The sequence below is a fragment of the Rhamphochromis longiceps genome, linkage group LG10 (genome assembly GCF_057381845.1).
Source record: "Rhamphochromis longiceps isolate RC_006_pf linkage group LG10, R_longiceps_female_GT1.1, whole genome shotgun sequence".
In the NCBI taxonomy this organism is placed as follows: domain Eukaryota; kingdom Metazoa; phylum Chordata; class Actinopteri; order Cichliformes; family Cichlidae; genus Rhamphochromis; species Rhamphochromis longiceps.
This window is the reverse complement of record NC_140566.1, coordinates 15,062,514-15,077,423: the sequence shown is the minus strand read 5'-3', so window position 1 is coordinate 15,077,423 and position 14,910 is coordinate 15,062,514. Positions and strand designations below refer to the sequence as shown.

The 14,910-nt window shown below is 38.3% G+C and overlaps 1 protein-coding gene across 3 annotated transcripts in view; it reads left to right on the top strand.

Moving 5' to 3' along the window:
- Nucleotides 1-14,910, top strand: part of klhl13 (kelch-like family member 13) — a 43,813-nt gene that overhangs the window by 19,078 nt on the left and 9,825 nt on the right. For all 3 annotated transcript variants that reach the window (XM_085420411.1, XM_085420412.1, XM_085420410.1), the window contains 4 exons: nt 9,222-9,363; nt 10,887-11,019; nt 12,725-12,921; nt 14,104-14,899. In XM_085420411.1, coding sequence (XP_085276537.1) covers nt 9,222-9,363; nt 10,887-11,019; nt 12,725-12,921; nt 14,104-14,899 — 1,268 coding nt within the window. The remainder of the gene's footprint in view (nt 1-9,221; nt 9,364-10,886; nt 11,020-12,724; nt 12,922-14,103; nt 14,900-14,910) is intronic.

Here is a 14,910-nt window from a genome sequence, read left to right as displayed (position 1 = left end):
AAAGCAGGGAATGAGTTCAGCATTCAATAAAAAATGAAATCAGACATGAAAAGCCGTCTGTCGGAGGCAAAGACGTGAAACAGAATGCCTTTGATTATGCTTGAACGCACCAGCCTGTTTAGCTCTTTTATTTTTTCCTGTTTAGACACAATGGCTGCGCTATTTTAGTGCCCTCCACTGCCATTATGATTGGTGTCTCCGTTTTTTCTCTCCATGTCCTCATAAACACACACTCTATTCTGTGTATTAGTTATTGATGTAATCAAGTTGTGTGGCCTCCATGATTACATTTATACAGTAGGATTCAAAATAATGTCAACAGCCAAACAAATGGGGAAATAAATGCATCTGACAATAAATCTGACACGAGCACCGAGGACTGCAATGCTAACTTAGCCTTTACCCTGGTTACTTTGCACCGGGGTCCAGAAACTGACACAGGAAAGCCTTTTCTGATGGCACGCGTAGACACCAAGTTTTTTTGTTAACATTTATATATATAACATGCAATGCTGAATAAAAAGAAAAAGTGATCTGTTTTTGTTTTTATTACGTGTGAAAAGAATTTCTGGTGCATTACAAATTTAAAAGCATCTGTCTCCAGAAAATGTGATGTTGGTCCCACAAATGTCAAAGAACCTAAAACAGATGAGATTAATAAAGTTCCTATCGATGCAAGGCTAAACATGACGAGTCAGTAAAGCCATACTCATTAATCTTTTAAGACCCTTCTGCTGTCATTCCAGGAGAAAGCCAAGTTGACTTTAGCTTCCTGAACTGTCAGTGGTGTAAGGATGTGTTTAAGCTTTCCACTGACATGAAGGGACTGGATAGGCTGCCACCCTTTCCCTTATTACTTCTTTTCAACCCTTCAGCTTCCTCCTCCGGCTCGCTGAAAATTAAGGCAACATTCCTGTTCATGCAAATCTCACTGATATTAAAATGGATTGTATAGCATCACATATTTTGCACTTGTCGTTGTAGTTAGAAGTACATTTTCTAGTGGTTGAGGAAAGACCTGAACAAAGGCTTTCATCTGTACCACCATTATACAGATTCTTTAACTGAATTGTTATCAATGTGCCAATGTAGTTGCTAAGGTAACTGCATTTCAAGGTACTACCTGATAGTAATTTTAACAACTTTGTCTATGCATAAAATCTAGGATAGATCTCTTTATTGACTTTAAAAGAGGGATTTATATCATCTGTAATCTATTACTTCACACTCAGCTTGTGAAGTGGTCAGTATTATGCATGTATTAAAATGTTTTAAAGTCAAATGAAATAAAATGGTTTTCTTAGAATATATTAAGGCTTCTGATATAATACCAACTTCTAGGGAATAGGGGGGTTATTCTATACATGATCAAGTAACTTGTGATTTTGTTTAAGCGTATTTATTGGAGAAAATGTAAAAATTTTACCTTCATGCTATATTATGAATAGTATATTTTTCATTACAGGCCCTCAAAGTACACATGTTAGTTATGCCTTTCTGTGAGCTCAAATTTCAGCATTTTAAAGAACTAAGGAACATCAGTTTTGTTTCTCCATTTCATGGCTGTTAGCTACATTTGCAACCGTTTACAATATGACTAAATTATAAAATTATTTTGACACGGTATGAATCACAGCCAGAAGATAAGCAAGGCATCAAAATGCAGGTTAAAAAAAAAGAGAGAGACGGTAGATCTGCTATAATTTGTTTTGACAGCCACCTATCCCACATGGTAACATTACCCCTTGAAGTTTAGCCAAAGTGCACTTTTTAAATTTCTTTCACATCCACGACACCAATGTTTGGTTTTCTTACTCTTTATGCAAAACCTTAAACTGATGACGTTTTGTTTTTCAAGTTGATGTATCCTGTGATTTTTGTTCTTAAAGTTGGTTATATGAAAAAACTTTCTTCAGTGGCTTAAAATGTGAAAAGTTTGCCCTCAATCCTGTGTACTTCAAGATTTTCATAGCAAAGGCAAGATTTTGCACGGCTTTATGTAGTACATACAAGTTATTGTACAAAAAAATAATTAAATAAATAAAAAATCAGATGGGAGGCACTGACTTTTAATGAAATTACCCCGGCAGTATGTGTGACAGTGTATGATACTGAGTGTTTGATAAGCAGTTTTGCATTCATCCACCCTCAGTGTTCAAAGGCTGAATGTGCTTCATGACCTGCTGAGTATTAAACTGTGAAATGAGTTTAGCGTTGAACTTGTGACAGCTTTTATTGAGCATAATCTTTCATACAAACACAACGCCACAATTAATACAGTGTTATATATTGCTATGTTTTAAAAAGTTCGTATGTGATTGTGCAAATGTTATATACGCATATAATATAGAAGCTTAGTAGAATTTATTTGAATGTAATAGTACTTTTATTCAAGATCAGAGAAAAAAATCCAACATAATATACATATTATTTTTGCGTTGGTCAGTGCTGCGTGCATTAAAGCTTTGTATCTTCAGACTGCTCAGGGATGCAGCTAGAGATTCAAGACTCCGTTCTCTGGTCTGTGAGGAAGAGCAGAACTTTTATGTGGGATGCTGTAGCTGTTGTCTTCTTTGTTTCGTTCCGGCAGCCACCAACACTCCTTTGTGGTTTGGACAACCCACTCTCTCCTCGCTGCCTGTCCGACTTACCACCTGACGGGGTAAATGTACCAGTACATCGCCTGTGCTCTGTGTCAGTGTGATTGTGACTATTGTTAAAGCCATCAGTATTTCGTGGTAATGGTGTTCCTGCTAGACATGGTCCATTATCATCCTTGTAAAATGTACCTTATTACCAATTCCATTCTCTCATTGTCATCTAAAAGATGGTGCTGTATTTAATTCTTAATCATTCATATGTAACAGACCTGTAGTAATATAGCTAGATCTCATATTTCTAGTTTTCCTTACCTCCTGTGGTGGTAGAGGTCTCTGTGTTTTTGTGCTTATTTTGTCTGTTTATGTATCCTCATTGGTCCTCCTACCAGCTCCTCAGTTCAGCATGTGAAAGGAATAACAATTAGATTCACCCTGACCTTCTCTTAATGTTTATCCATCATATATCCCAAATGTCTTTGGCCTAATCGTTTGAGTCTTCACAAAAAAGTCTACACAGGAATGTTAGTTTGCTGAAGTCTTTGTGGTGTGTTAAAGTGCAAAGATGTGAAGCGAAGTGAGGTGACAGAAAAGCCTGCCTGATGAAACTTTTTGTGAGTTTGAGGTCAGCTCGGCTTATCAGAGCCTAAAGTTTCTCTGTGAAGAAAAGAGGAGAAAGTTTTCCGCCCACAACTCCTAAGCTAACTTTTTTAATTTTTTATTAGCACGAATAATGAGTCTAAAGATGAACAATAATGACTTTTAAACCAGATTAGGCAGCAAAAGCATTCAGTGACATTTTTATAGTATAGCAAGTTGAAACCCTTTTTTTTCCCACGTCCAACTGATCCAAAGTAATTGTTAATAATTCTGCATTTCCAGCCCTGTGTGCAGTTTTCCTTCACGGCAAAAAGATTCAGCATCTATAATTGTTGGTAAAGTTAATTACTGTGCAACAGTTACTATAAAAATAATTACTGAAAGATGGCTATTTACATTTCACACTAATGTACATCAAAAACATTACAATACCCAAGCAGACATTTAATTTCCATTCTGTGTTTGCAGACTAATGAATCTCTGCTCGCTTACATACTTTATTTGCTCACAGAGTAAAGCATAACAATAGCAGCAATCAGGCCAGTAATGAGCATTTTATTTTACTTAGTTAATGGTGTAGATCTTTTTTAAGTGACCATTTGATTTGTTGGGTCTTTAGTTGTGGAGTTCAGTAATTATTATGCATTTCTGAGTTTCTTTAATATGTGCAAGGTTAACGATCTAATGATTCACCATTTACTTATTCTGAAACCTAAAGGCAAAAATGCTGTATGTGTTTAAATGGCATTTTATTTCAAATGGCGAATCCTTTTTCTTTTTTTTTAATTGTAACTCAGGAGAGTGATCTTCCCTTTTTTATTATCATTTCAATCTTGATCTTTGTCAAAACCATCAAAACTACTGTCTTAATACAGTCTTTAACGTTGACAAAATGGTTTGCGGCCAGTGAAAGTAGACCAGTTCTGTCACATTGCTTGAGGTCAGTTATTCAGGTCAAATGAGCGGTATTGCAGGTGATTCGCCAGCCTGCAGCCTGTGATGTTTTTAAAAATAAAGACACTGTTTTAAAAAACAATGCATGTTGCACTTGTGGACTCATTCATGTGCAGTCCTGTGAAAAACCATGCTATATGAGTCTTTGCACAGTTCTGTAAATGCTGCATAGGGTTTGAAGTGAGACTCTGCAAGCTGATCCCTTATAGTTATGGTTCTCTCTGTTCTTGACTAATAATGGTAAGAATATAATTTTTATAGTGAAGTCCTTGCTGCAGCATCCAGTTTTTAATGCAAATCTTACCTTTGCTGAGAGGTGTGTTTTGTTTTTTTTGTTTTGTTTTTTCAATTTTGGGTTAACTATTGTGAAAAAGGAGACCTATTTGAGTTACACATCACAAGAAAATAGTCTCTAAAAAGTAAAACAACAACAACCAAACAAAAAAAACAAAAAAACAAGTAGTCCCCCCATAGGGACTGCTTAAGAGGGTAAGTAGCAACAAGATACTGTTAATCAAACGTACTCAATTAACGGATAATGAGCCTCTGTGAGTATCTGTATAATAACAGAAAATTTGGCAGTTTTCTGTACAAAAGCTCAAATCCAGCAAATTTACCCCAAAGTCAGACTTTGCGGTGCTCAGATTTTTGCAGAAACCCCAAGAGCTGCTTGTCTGACTCAATTAGTATGTTTAGTGTTAAAGTTTGTGATGTTACAGTTAGAAAAAGAATGGCAAATGGACTGGAACTAGTTTGGTTTTTCTGCTACAACTCTCATTCACCCAATCACCTATACATTGTTACAGTGCCTTTATCTATACCTAATCACTATTGTATCAATTTACACATGTACACTGTGATGAATGGATCAGGGGCAATTTGAGCTTCAATATCTTTCCCAAGGATACTTTGACATATAGACTGTAGGAGCAACTCTACTACCTAAACCACAAGCGCTCTGGAGCCCTTTGTACACGGACCATTCAGCAGAAACTGGCTTCCACATAAGAAAAATAGGAGAACACTAGTATTGTTTAAACATGCATGCATGTATAATCTGTACCAATATCAAAGCAAACTTTGATAGAAGCAGGTGTGAATAATTATTTCGGCCTTTTAGCATTCATTACATCCTTTCTGTGAATTGCATCTGTTTTCCCCTTAGCCCACCCATCCATTTTCTTCTGCTTATCCAATTCAGGGTGATGGGGGTGGTTGGAGCCTATTATAGCTGCCATATGGTGAGCAGAGAGAGCAGGGTACAGCCTGGACAGGTCACCAGGGCTAACACAGACAGCCACACACACACACCTGTGGGCAATTTAGAATCACCAGTTAACCTAACCCTACTAATTGCATGTCTGTGGACTGTGGGAGGAAGCCAGAGAGAATCCATGCAGACACGGGGAGATGATACAAATAGATGGCAGATTTAAAAACCCGAGTTCTCCCCTGTTCTTTTTCTTTCCCCCCACAAAAGAGATGTCATCAAAGTGTTTTTCTTTTTCATGACATGTTCAGTGTCCTGAAGAATTAGAATCACAGCAAAATACCTAGCTTTAACTATCTCGTTTCTTCTAATCAGATGTACCATGTTGTGCTACCAAATCTTTATGTAACAGATGAACACACCATCACACTTGATTACTCCTATAATAGACCTGCATCAAAAGCTCTAATGGATGTACAATTTACATAAGCAATGTTCTGCCTACTTATTACTGATGTACATAACGTTATATGAGATCAGTCTTAAAATAGATATGCATGTAATGCAGACGGAGGCAAGTGTTATATTCCCAACTTACTTTACCAGCTGGGACTATGTTTTCTTTATTTATGATTAAGTAAAAACCAGACATGTTAGAGATGCTGAGGAAATCTGAAGACTAGATGATTGGTTATTAGACTGAGCAGCTCACTTTTTGCTGTGATCAGAGTTGCTATACGAATATTGCTGCTAAGTAGAAAACAGACATATTTAGGAGACTCTCAATATCAAGAGCGTTCTTTAATTATTCATTGTGGGTGTGTAGTTTTCCGTATACTTAAAAAGAATAACTGTACACCCTCCTCTGTGTGTATGTTTATCTATCTGTTATTGGGACAGACATAAACTGTTTTTCAGTTTAAATGTGAAGCAATTTTAAAATATTACCTCCACCTAAATATGCCCCATTAATTTAATTTCATACATATGAAAGAAGAGCGTGACACTCAGCGGCTCACCCAGCCTTTTTATTAACATGTAAAAGCTATGTTTTATTCAGTGACGTTGAATAACAGCCCATCAAAGCACAGGGAACATTTACTCACAAATGGGAAAACCACTCCACTACCCACAAAAAATAAATAAATAAATTTTTAAAAAATCAAGCGCTCAGCCAGACAAGAACTTCAAATTACTTCCATTAGTCTCGTATATCTGACAAGCACTGCCTGCTTATGGGGTCTGTTTGAAGACGCAAATTCACTTCTATGCTGAGCCAGACATTTTTGTGGGGTGAAAAAAAAAAAAGGATTTCTAACCAGGCCAGTATTCGTCTGAAAATTAACACTGTTTGAGGCCCCAATTGCACATTAATTGCTGTTTATGTCATCTCAATATAGTGCATGGAGAATAGAAATAATATTTTAAGCCTAGTTTTCATTCTGTGTTAGAAATACAGATTTTTAATTGGCTACTGTGGACGCAGACTTGGCAAAGAAAGTTTTGTTTCTTTCCCATTAAAACAACTGCCCTTATTCAATCACATCATTGTTTTTATTGTCGGATTGTCATCATGTTCTTGCTTTTCTAGAAATGCAAGACAGGTGTTTCCGATTCTTTTGCGAACTGTTAACGCCAAAGTCAGCTGTTTTTTGTTTTGTTTTTGTGTTTGTTTTGTTTTTGGTACTTGGAGTAGAAAAGCAATCCAAATGATTTGCTTATGATATACACTATAGAGCTGTGTTGCTTGATAGCAAATGTTAGTATTGTTCTTCTTTTGATCCACAGCTCTTGTACCCAAATGAGCTTCATTCTCTAATGTCAGTTTTGTCTGAACAAAATGTACTCGTATCCCGAGAGTATCTGCCTTGGGGATCTGAGTCACACTTGCCGTCTTTCCATGTTCACCCTCTATGGAGCAGTTAGGGACTTTACACCCTATTACATCACATGTCGAGGTCGTAGTTGTATCTGAATTTTCATCCTTTTACACATTCATAGATTATAACAAAATGCTAAATTATCGTGCTCCCACGGCGCTGACTTTTTTCTCACAGACGGCTGCTGCAAGATTTCCCAGAGGACTCTTACTGTGTAGGATCCACGAAAGGATAAATGGCTCAGACATTATGCAAAACAACAACAAAAAAGCCCCAAAACTTTCATTTGCTTCAATCATCATTAGCAGTATTTTGTATCCTATCTTTTTTCCCCTCCCTAAGCTCTGAAACCTGAGAAATAATCACTGGACATGTAATATGCTTTCACCATTAGTCACATTATTTCTATTTAATGATCTTTTTCAGTGCTGCGCAGCTCATTTAAATTCATTAGAAGCTTTCTTCTTTTCATTTCCTCATTAAATTTCAAGAGATGATGCATTACATAGCTGTGATACCCATCAGCATCCAGCTTGACTCAAAAAACAGCTTAAGTGTCACTAAGTCTACATCGGGCGGTATTCTTGTTTGTTTATCACTTAGCCATTGCAGTTAGCTCATTTTTTTTTGTGCACTGCAGAAAAATCCTTCAATGTCAACTTGAAGCCAGGCGCTTCACTTTCACCTTCACACTTACTTTTTCAAATATTTTGGTGTAATAATGTGTTTTGTGACACTCCGTGGCCTCCAGAGGTTTCAGTGTTTGTAAGAAATGTGCAATACTAAAAAACCTTGCACGAAGAAAAGAAGAGGGGAGTGGAAGGAAGGTGAGCTGCTGCTGAATGTATTGGAAGACAGGATGCAGTTGTCAGTGGCAAATCCATTTGCAAACTTTATGTCCATGTGTATTTCACTGAGATGTATATTCTTGCCATTTTAACATGATGGAGGCTCTAGATTGAAGGTGCTAGAGGTTGTCCAGAATGAAATCTATTCATCATCCAGGGACAATTCAGGGAGCTTCTCTTCATAATTTAAATATTGACTGTGTACTGTGGGAAATGGTGTATGTCTCCATTTATATAGTGATATTATCCTGTCTGTGTCTTGTTCACAAGCACACACTGGTGGCAGGAATCTACCAGGCACGGTGCTTTCCTGACCACTGGGACCAATTAGGAGTTTAGCCTCTTGTCCAAGGTCACTTTGACAGGTGGACAGAAGGAGCTTGGGATTGAACCGTTATACCACATCCACCTAAGTGGAAATCTTCAGTTCTGGCAAAAGGGCTCGTATACTGTGGCTACAGCAAATATCCACATCACATTTCATGTAAATTAGGGCAGAGGTCATTTTGGCACCGTGTTGAATATTCATGCCAGATCCTGCTGATGTTAGTGCTGGTGGTGTGACACAGACATATGTGCCTATAACTTGTTCATCTATACAACTAAAGAGGATAATGAAGGCTGTGAATATGACATTGGGATTTCAAAGCTTGTTTTTTTTCCACAGAATGTTTAGTGCATATCATTGCATGTTCATTTAAGTGCTAATTAACAAAAGTTAGAACGGATGCAATGTCAGCCTTGGGTATTTCACAATGTTTTACTGATATTATGGAGAAACATTTCTTGCATATTAGTATATTCTCATGGAATTCATGAGCAGCTTTTTAAGACTCGGGAGTGGCCTAGAGCTGGAGTCTGGTTGGTTAGAGCTTCGGGAAGATCATTGTACCTCGTTCACTTCCTTTGCCACAATTTCCCTCGCTGATTCAGTCTTGCAGTTCTACAACTTTTAGGTGACAGTCTAACAATTAAGCTACCGCCGCCCAAAATGTCCTTAAGCAGTGTCACTTTGAAAATGCATCTGTCCTACTTTCCAGAAGCTAAAATTAGAGGGAAATGTGCATTTGCTACCCGTTTGAAGTTAAAAAAAGAAAAAAAAAAGAAAAACTTATTTCCTTTTTCCTATTAGATCCCTCGTGGAGGACGACGACGCTCACATGAAAGTTGCTCTGGGCTATGGTGATATGGGCATCTCTGCTCACCTTCAGGCATCAAAGACTGGAAACACTCGATTTTTCACAAGCAACACGCACAGCTCAGTGGTTCTTCAGGTGAGAGTGCAGAAACATAGAGAAAACAAAGTGTAGAGTCAAATATCACCTTCGTCTGATAATAACATTAATGTTTGGCCTTACCATTTCTTTGGCGATCTCGTGAGTAGTTTCTATAGCTCTGCTCACAGGTGTTTGCAGATTGCAGGCCAGCAAGATGTTGAATATTTGTTTTAATTGGATTTCTTTGAAGATTAAAAACTGTTAACATTGCGGTATCACACAACATAAGGGAATTGATACCATGGATTCCTGGGCACAGTTTAATATCTCGTCTCGTGTTTCAGTAATAATCCAAAACAGTTGGGATTTGGTGTCTATGTAATTTGATGTAAGGGGTAAGCGCAACCTGATTTACTGTTGATGAAAAATATAACAAAAGCTCACTCATCTTGTACATACACAACCGCGCCCCGCCCCCCCCCCCCCCCCCCCCCCCCAAAAAAAAAAAAAAAAAAGAAGTCAGGAAGCTGCATAAATGTTACAGTTGGTGGCAGCTTTGGCATGTCACCGCTGATTGGTGCAAAGTGAAGATCAGCCTAAAGTTGTGCAAGTGAGTGCTGGCATCATGCTGTTTGCTGCAACAGCAATAACTGTCCTTCGTCATCGGCTCTCACTGAAAATGAATGGCCGTTGGCTGCTTTTGCAGCTCATTAATCTTTTGCTGCCACAGCACAGTAAGGGAATGCTAATGATTTTTCTAGCCTGATGTGATCGTACACCCTGATTATAGAATCTGTTAGTCTCAATTAGGTGGTGCATTTGGAAGCATCCACCAAAAAACCCGCCCACTGATTATTGCAGGGGTTGTGAGTCGGTATGTGTTATACAGGTTTTTGTTTTTTTTTTTTGTTTAATTCAATTTCGTTTTATTAAATAGCGCCAAATCACAGTAACTGTCGCCTCAAGGCGGTTTTTGGCTTGCACATTCTTAGTGCAACCCGCCATAACCATAATCAGAAGTGGTAGTCAGCTGGTAGGTTGTGAAATCAGGCGTTGGGTGAATAAGTGCAATATCCACTTATGAATTAAAGTGTGTTCGCCCATGTTTAGTGTAGGTAGTGCCTTTTAGCTGTAACTTTGCATCAGGTTTCTATGCCAACAAGAGAAAAAAATCCCTGTAATTCTAAACATGTCACTTTGAACCAGTTGTGCGTAAGAAAGCCAAGAAAATATGAAGGCAACAATCAAGTCGGTCAGCTCCAGCTCAAGACTAGAGTGCTGTCCCGTATCATTTCAGGTCCATGAGCTCATGTCTGACAGGCCGTTGCTGACGGCATTTTGTTTTTATCCTCACTGAACCATACAAGTTCATTGTGTTGAGCCCTAAAGCAGTGACTGCTTTTTCCTTTTTTGGCAGCAGCCGTATTTGAAAGTTTTAGTATTGATGTTTTTCATCAGGCTTTGTCTAAGCCGAGATCTTCTTCTTGGGAGTAAAATCAGAGCTGTTCAGGTGCTCTAAGCTCAGGGTCAGCAACAAACCTCTCTCTCTTTCATGTTTTTTTTTTTTTTTCCTCTTTAAGGGATTTGACCAGCTGAGGATAGAGGGATTGCTCTGTGATGTCACATTGGTGGCTGGCGACTGTGATGAAGCTTTTCCTGTGCACCGTGCAATGATGGCCTCCTCCTCCGACTATTTCAAAGCCATGTTCACAGGTTGGTCTACAAGCCCTTACTCCAGCCAAACCACGATGTAGAATTTTGTGATATTTGTGACAGTGGCACAGGCATTTAAGTACTCTATATCTCTGTATTTTCCACTAAATTGCTTTCTTTTCATGAGGATTTCTGTTTCTACACAGTGGCAGTCATGTTGCTAGAATTTTGCATTGTGAATAAATTACTCAAATTGACCTTGTGCCCTCATCCCTCCAGTACTGAGCATATATTCATATTATAAAACCAGCTTGTTTGAGCCATTGTTATGCATTCATGTTCATGGTCATTTGTGCTGGCAATGAATATAAATGACCTACTTGCCTGTTTCATCTCCTTTGTGCACTGTATGCAGAGGCAGAAGAACCTTGAGCTCTTTTTAAGTACATAGAGAGTGTTTGTGTGGTATTTTCAGGAATAACAGACTGCAAAAAATTTTCTTCGTTCACTTTCGGATAACAAAGATATCTGGGCAATTAAACTGAAAGCTTTTAATCTGACGCAGGGAAAACGAGTAGCACAGATGTTGTCAGAGAACGCAACCTTACTGCACTGAATTTATCTTGTATTAACCCGTAGGTGTTTACTTTCATGACTCAAGCTTTGATGGGCAACTTGTCATCAAGTAACATTATGTTCTATATGATGAGCAGTGCACATGAATTTCTTTTTCTTTGTTTGGTCCAGATTAGCTTGCGAAATATAACGGAACAGAGGAAAGCTTTTTGTTTTGTCTTATTTTACTAATGAGTTAGCTTAGGGCTGTGCGATATGACCAAAATCTCATATCCCGATATAAGAATTCTATTGTCTGATAACGATATAAATCACAAAAATGTAACATTTTCTGTAAATTCTGTGAATCTCGGGCAGCTCGACTTGCAGAAAGTGTTTCCAGCTGCGGGTCATGTAGCTGGAGTCTATACAAACTATACATTTTTAGACATAAGTTGTAAAGGCCGCCGTTTTTTTTTTGTGAGTATTTATTACACGGTGTGCTGCGGGGGAAAACCTGTTCTAACAGTTGAGTCCAAGGTTTATTTTTTAGCACCTGGCGGCTCTTTTTTTAATTCTCATCCGTAAATAATCTGCTCTTTCACGTGATTCAGTTTATTTTGAAAAGTCTCAACAGGATCTTGAGCTTTATTGTGAAAGATTTATGTGGAACATAAACAAGCAGACACGTGAAGGTGTTACCATCGCTGTTGCTAAAATAAATGCATAAAAACAGGCGCTTGTCCATCTGTAGTGTGGTTGTGTGGTTATATAAAATATAAGAGAAAGAGAGAACTTTTAAGAAATTAATATAGCCACTACAGTGACCATCAAAACGATGAAAAAATATTGCCGTAAACAGTTTATTTTGCGACACCACGAAACAAACGATAGCGTAAAATGAAACGATAGACGTTTTTAAATCGTCATCCGATATATATCGTTATATCAAACAGCCTTAAGTTAGCTTATTAGTGAAAAGGGAATGCTCTGAGTGTAATGTTGAACAAAAGTGCTCCCTTATGCTTACTATTCTTGGTGACATAAGTCATTTGACTGTAAAAACATTGGTATTGACATTTGCATCTACGTGACGTGTGCATATATTAGCTTTTATTCTTTTGAATAAAAAAAACTATCTGAGTTGAACCATATAAAGATACTATATGTTCAGTTAGTTTCTTCTTTCCCTTACTCTCCTCTGGTGCAGGTGGAATGAAAGAACAGGATTTAATGTGTATCAAGCTGCATGGAGTAAACCGAATAGGCCTCAAGAAGATTATTGACTTTATCTACACGGCAAAGTTGTCACTCAACATGGAGAATCTGCAAGACACACTTGAGGCAGCCAGCTTCTTACAAATCCTTCCAGTGCTGGACTTTTGCAAGGTCTTTCTCATCTCTGGGGTAAGGAAATTCTCACAAAAGTTGTGTTTTTACAGCTATCCTGCAGCTTTTAAGTTAGCTTATTGTCTGAATTAACTGGATATAAAATTTGAAACTTTTTTTCATAAACATTGTGTCATTTTAAACAAATTCCATCTAATCCACAAGTACAAGCTGCAATAGTTGCACACTCTTACTATTTGCACATCCTCTACAGAGAAAATAGCAAAGTAGAGTATGACAAGAGGGCCACCTCAATGCCAACCACATATATTCAATTTGTGTAATGTACTTGGATATTTATGATTTCAAAATATTGTATCTATTAGAGCTGTTTTGTTATATTTTCTAACTTTGTAATTTAATTTAATTTAATATATTTTAGTTTAGTTACTATTCTTGGTGTCTTTGACTGTGACCACATCATTTCATCAGGGATTAAAAAAGTATCTTGATTCTGAATATTTTGGATTTGAACTGGTGGGAAAGTTGTGAGAGCATGCCTGTGAGGCAGGGTAAGAGCAAAAAACCAAAGACTTATTTTAAATGAAGAAAAAGTACGTTTGAAGAACAATTTTGTTTACGGGTTGTGCTTGTTGTACAGAGTCAAGAGAAATCAGCTTTTAATTATAATTTCAACTGTTAATATGTCTGCCTGCTTTCATTAGCTAAAGTTATCATGCAGTGACTATTAATGCTGACAGCAAAGTGTTTAAAAATGTATGTACTTGTTTTTTCTTTAATGCAGTGCAGCAATCTGTTTTTACTGATAAATTTATCAAGGTGTATTAAAGCTGGTTTTCTTGCCAACTGTCTGAAAACCCACGTTTTTTACATTTAAAGTGATATAAAATGGACAAAAGCAGCAGAGTCAGTTGACATCTGCTGTGTGTTAAATTGCTAAAGCACTGATTCTTTGTAATGAGACTTCTTTCCCTTGAGCTGAGAATTAGTCAATATCATAGCATATTCTTTCATTTATGTTTCATTCACTGGGACTTGAAACTAGCAAAAGGCCCGTAAATTCACAGAGCAAGGGACTGAGGACATTTTTCCATAGATTTCTATACAACTAAAGGAATGACCAATTGTAGGCCAAGAGTTTGTTTTACTTTCCAAGGGCTGTAAGCTACATCCATCCTTTTCTTTTCACGCTTACTTGCAGCTTTCCAAGATTTTTTACTTGTTTTTTTTTCTGTCAAGGTTTCTCTGGACAACTGTGTAGAAGTGGGACGCATTGCCAACACATACAACCTCACAGAGGTGGATAAATACGTCAACAATTTCATCCTGAAGAACTTTCCCTCATTGCTGGGCACGGGGGAGTTTGTCAAGCTACCATTTGAACGTTTGGCTTTTGTACTGTCCAGTAACAGCTTAAAACACTGCACTGAGTTGGACCTGTTCAAGGCGGCTTGCCGCTGGCTACGCTTTGAAGACAGCCGTATGGACTATGCCCCAAAGCTCATGAAGAACATCCGCTTTCCTCTCATGAACCCGCAGGATCTCATCAATCACGTGCAGACTGTGGACTTTATGCGTACGGACAACACCTGTGTCAACCTTCTCCTGGAAGCTAGCAACTACCAAATGATGCCCTACATGCAGCCAGTTATGCAGTCAGAACGGACAGCCATCCGCTCAGACAGTGCCCACCTTGTCACTCTGGGTGGTGTTCTGCGCCAGCAGCTTGTTGTGAGCAAGGAGCTGCGTCTCTTTGATGAGAGGGCTCACGAATGGAAGGCGCTGGCGCCCATGGACGCACCTCGTTACCAACACGGCATTGCGGTCATCGGCAACTTTCTCTATGTTGTGGGTGGCCAAAGCAACTACGACACCAAAGGCAAAACAGCAGTGGACACGGTGTTCCGATATGACCCTCGCTACAACAAATGGATCCAGGTGGCATGCCTTAATGAGAAACGTACCTTCTTCCACCTCAGTGCACTCAAGGGACACCTCTACGCTGTCGGTGGAAGGAATGCTGCAGGGGAGCTTGGTGAGTTTATT